Below are 1,865 nucleotides of genomic sequence, written 5' to 3'. Positions count from 1 at the left end.
TCAAATTTGCATACCAGGTCACATATAGTGTCCCCAAAAACAGTAGTTTGTTTGATATTTATTGAATGAGATAATTTAAGAAAGGTGAAATCTATTCTGACAAATTTCATTTGAGAACCAACTCTAGGAATAAACAACTCACTCACTGGGACCAGAAGCAGTGTGGCTAACACTGAAGGTTCCCATAGGATTAAGTACTAACACTTACAGGACAACAGAAACAAGATTTCTTCTGGGACTCCAAGCCACCCAGAAGAATAACCAACTGCTATGAAAATAGGATGGCATTTGGAAGAAGATAAAGAAGGAAATCTGAATGCTGACATTTCAGGCAAACTAGATGAGGACTCAAGGAAGATGCCAAAGATTGGTGCTCTCCATTTCATAATTTTCATTTCCACAAGACCTAAGAGCTATATCAAGAATACTGAAAATTGCATTTTCCAGTTATGATAAAGCTGTTGTATGACTGCTTACTTCTGTCATTTGGCATGTATTATAGAACCTCAAAAAATTCTGTCCAAACTGCTACCCAAAGCACTGAACAAATGCTCAGTATGGTTGAATGGTAAAGGTTGAATGAAAGTGAAGCCTGAACAATTTTGACTTCCTATCTAAGTCTTCTGCATGTATCAAAATCAGTGGTGAGAAGACAGAATACCAACCTCTATGGCATCCATTAACATGTCATATTTGAACCCCAGAACTGTAATCTTGATTGGAATTCCTGGACTACAACATATGCAGTTTTGGATTGGGTTTCCTTTTTTTGCTGTGTGCCTGGTGGCTCTTTTGGGAAACATCATTTTACTGATCATCATCCCTATGGAACGCAGCCTACACCAGCCCATGTACATCTTCCTGGCAGTGTTGGCAGCCACTGACATGGGACTCTGTGCAGCCATTGCTCCCAAGATGTTGGCTATCTTCTGGTTCAGGTCTTACTCCATGGCCTTTGACACCTGCTTAGCCCAGCTGTTCTTCATTCATGCCTTGCAGTGCATGGAGTCTGGCATTCTGTTGGCCATGGCGTTTGACCGCTATATTGCTATCTGTGATCCTCTGAGGCACACATCCATCCTCACACCTTCAATTCTGGGTCGCATGATGGTGATAGTGGCAATTCGAGCTACAGTGTTGGTGGGTCTCTTACCTATTCTAATCAAAAGATTGCACCTTTTCCATTCCACTATAATTGCTCACTCTTACTGTGAGCACATGGCTGTAGTCAAGCTGGCTGCAGAAGACATCCATGTCAATAAAACATGTGGTCTTTTTGTAGGTTTTACAATTCTGGGATTTGATATGATTTTCATCCTCATTTCCTATATCCTTATTTTCCAGGCTGTTTTACGTCTACATCAAAAGGAGGCACGGCTCAAAGCATTCAACACTTGCACAGCTCACATTTTTGTTTTCCTTGAGTTTTATATTCTTGCCTTCTTCTCCTTCTTCAGCCATCGTTTTGGACGTGTTGTCCCTTCTACTCATATTCTTCTGTCTACCATCTACCTTCTTGTACCACCTGCACTGAACCCTATTGTCTATGGGGTAAAAAATAAGGTAATTTGTAAGCGTGTGGCACAGATTTTTCTTCTGAATCATGTATCCCAGCAGTGATCTATCAAATGTCTCTGAACAGGCAGAGAATATTTTTATTTCCTATAAAGGGAAAGAGTTCAGACTCTGATTGCTAACTGTTGGGGTTTTACATCATCATGCTCTATTGTCAAAGCATTTATTTCCAAGATGGCAGCTAAGTTGACATGAAAAGTGTTCAGGTTAACACTGATATTATCTATCTCTAATATATTTCACTTCTAATACAATCTTTCCCATTCCTTTCCTTGTTTTTAATTTGTAGT

At 39.8% G+C, this 1,865-nt stretch overlaps 1 protein-coding gene across 1 annotated transcript; it reads left to right on the top strand.

Moving 5' to 3' along the window:
- Positions 1 to 669: 669 nt before the first annotated feature.
- On the top strand, positions 670 to 1,620 carry LOC122450324 (olfactory receptor 52A1-like). The gene has a single exon (XM_043482608.1). The coding sequence runs from the start codon at positions 670 to 672 to the stop codon at positions 1,618 to 1,620; it is 951 nt and encodes a 316-aa protein (XP_043338543.1).
- Positions 1,621 to 1,865: the final 245 nt, after the last annotated feature.

Source organism: Cervus canadensis, chromosome 11 (genome assembly GCF_019320065.1).
Source record: "Cervus canadensis isolate Bull #8, Minnesota chromosome 11, ASM1932006v1, whole genome shotgun sequence".
Lineage (NCBI taxonomy): Eukaryota > Metazoa > Chordata > Mammalia > Artiodactyla > Cervidae > Cervus > Cervus canadensis.
The sequence above is the reverse complement of the archived record's forward strand: the minus strand, read 5'-3'. Positions and strand labels throughout refer to the sequence as shown.

What these genes read in the sequence shown, in the direction of transcription:
- LOC122450324 (XM_043482608.1), top strand. Translation starts at nt 670, where the DNA reads ATGGCATCCATTAACATGTCATATTTGAACCCCAGAACTGTAATCTTG.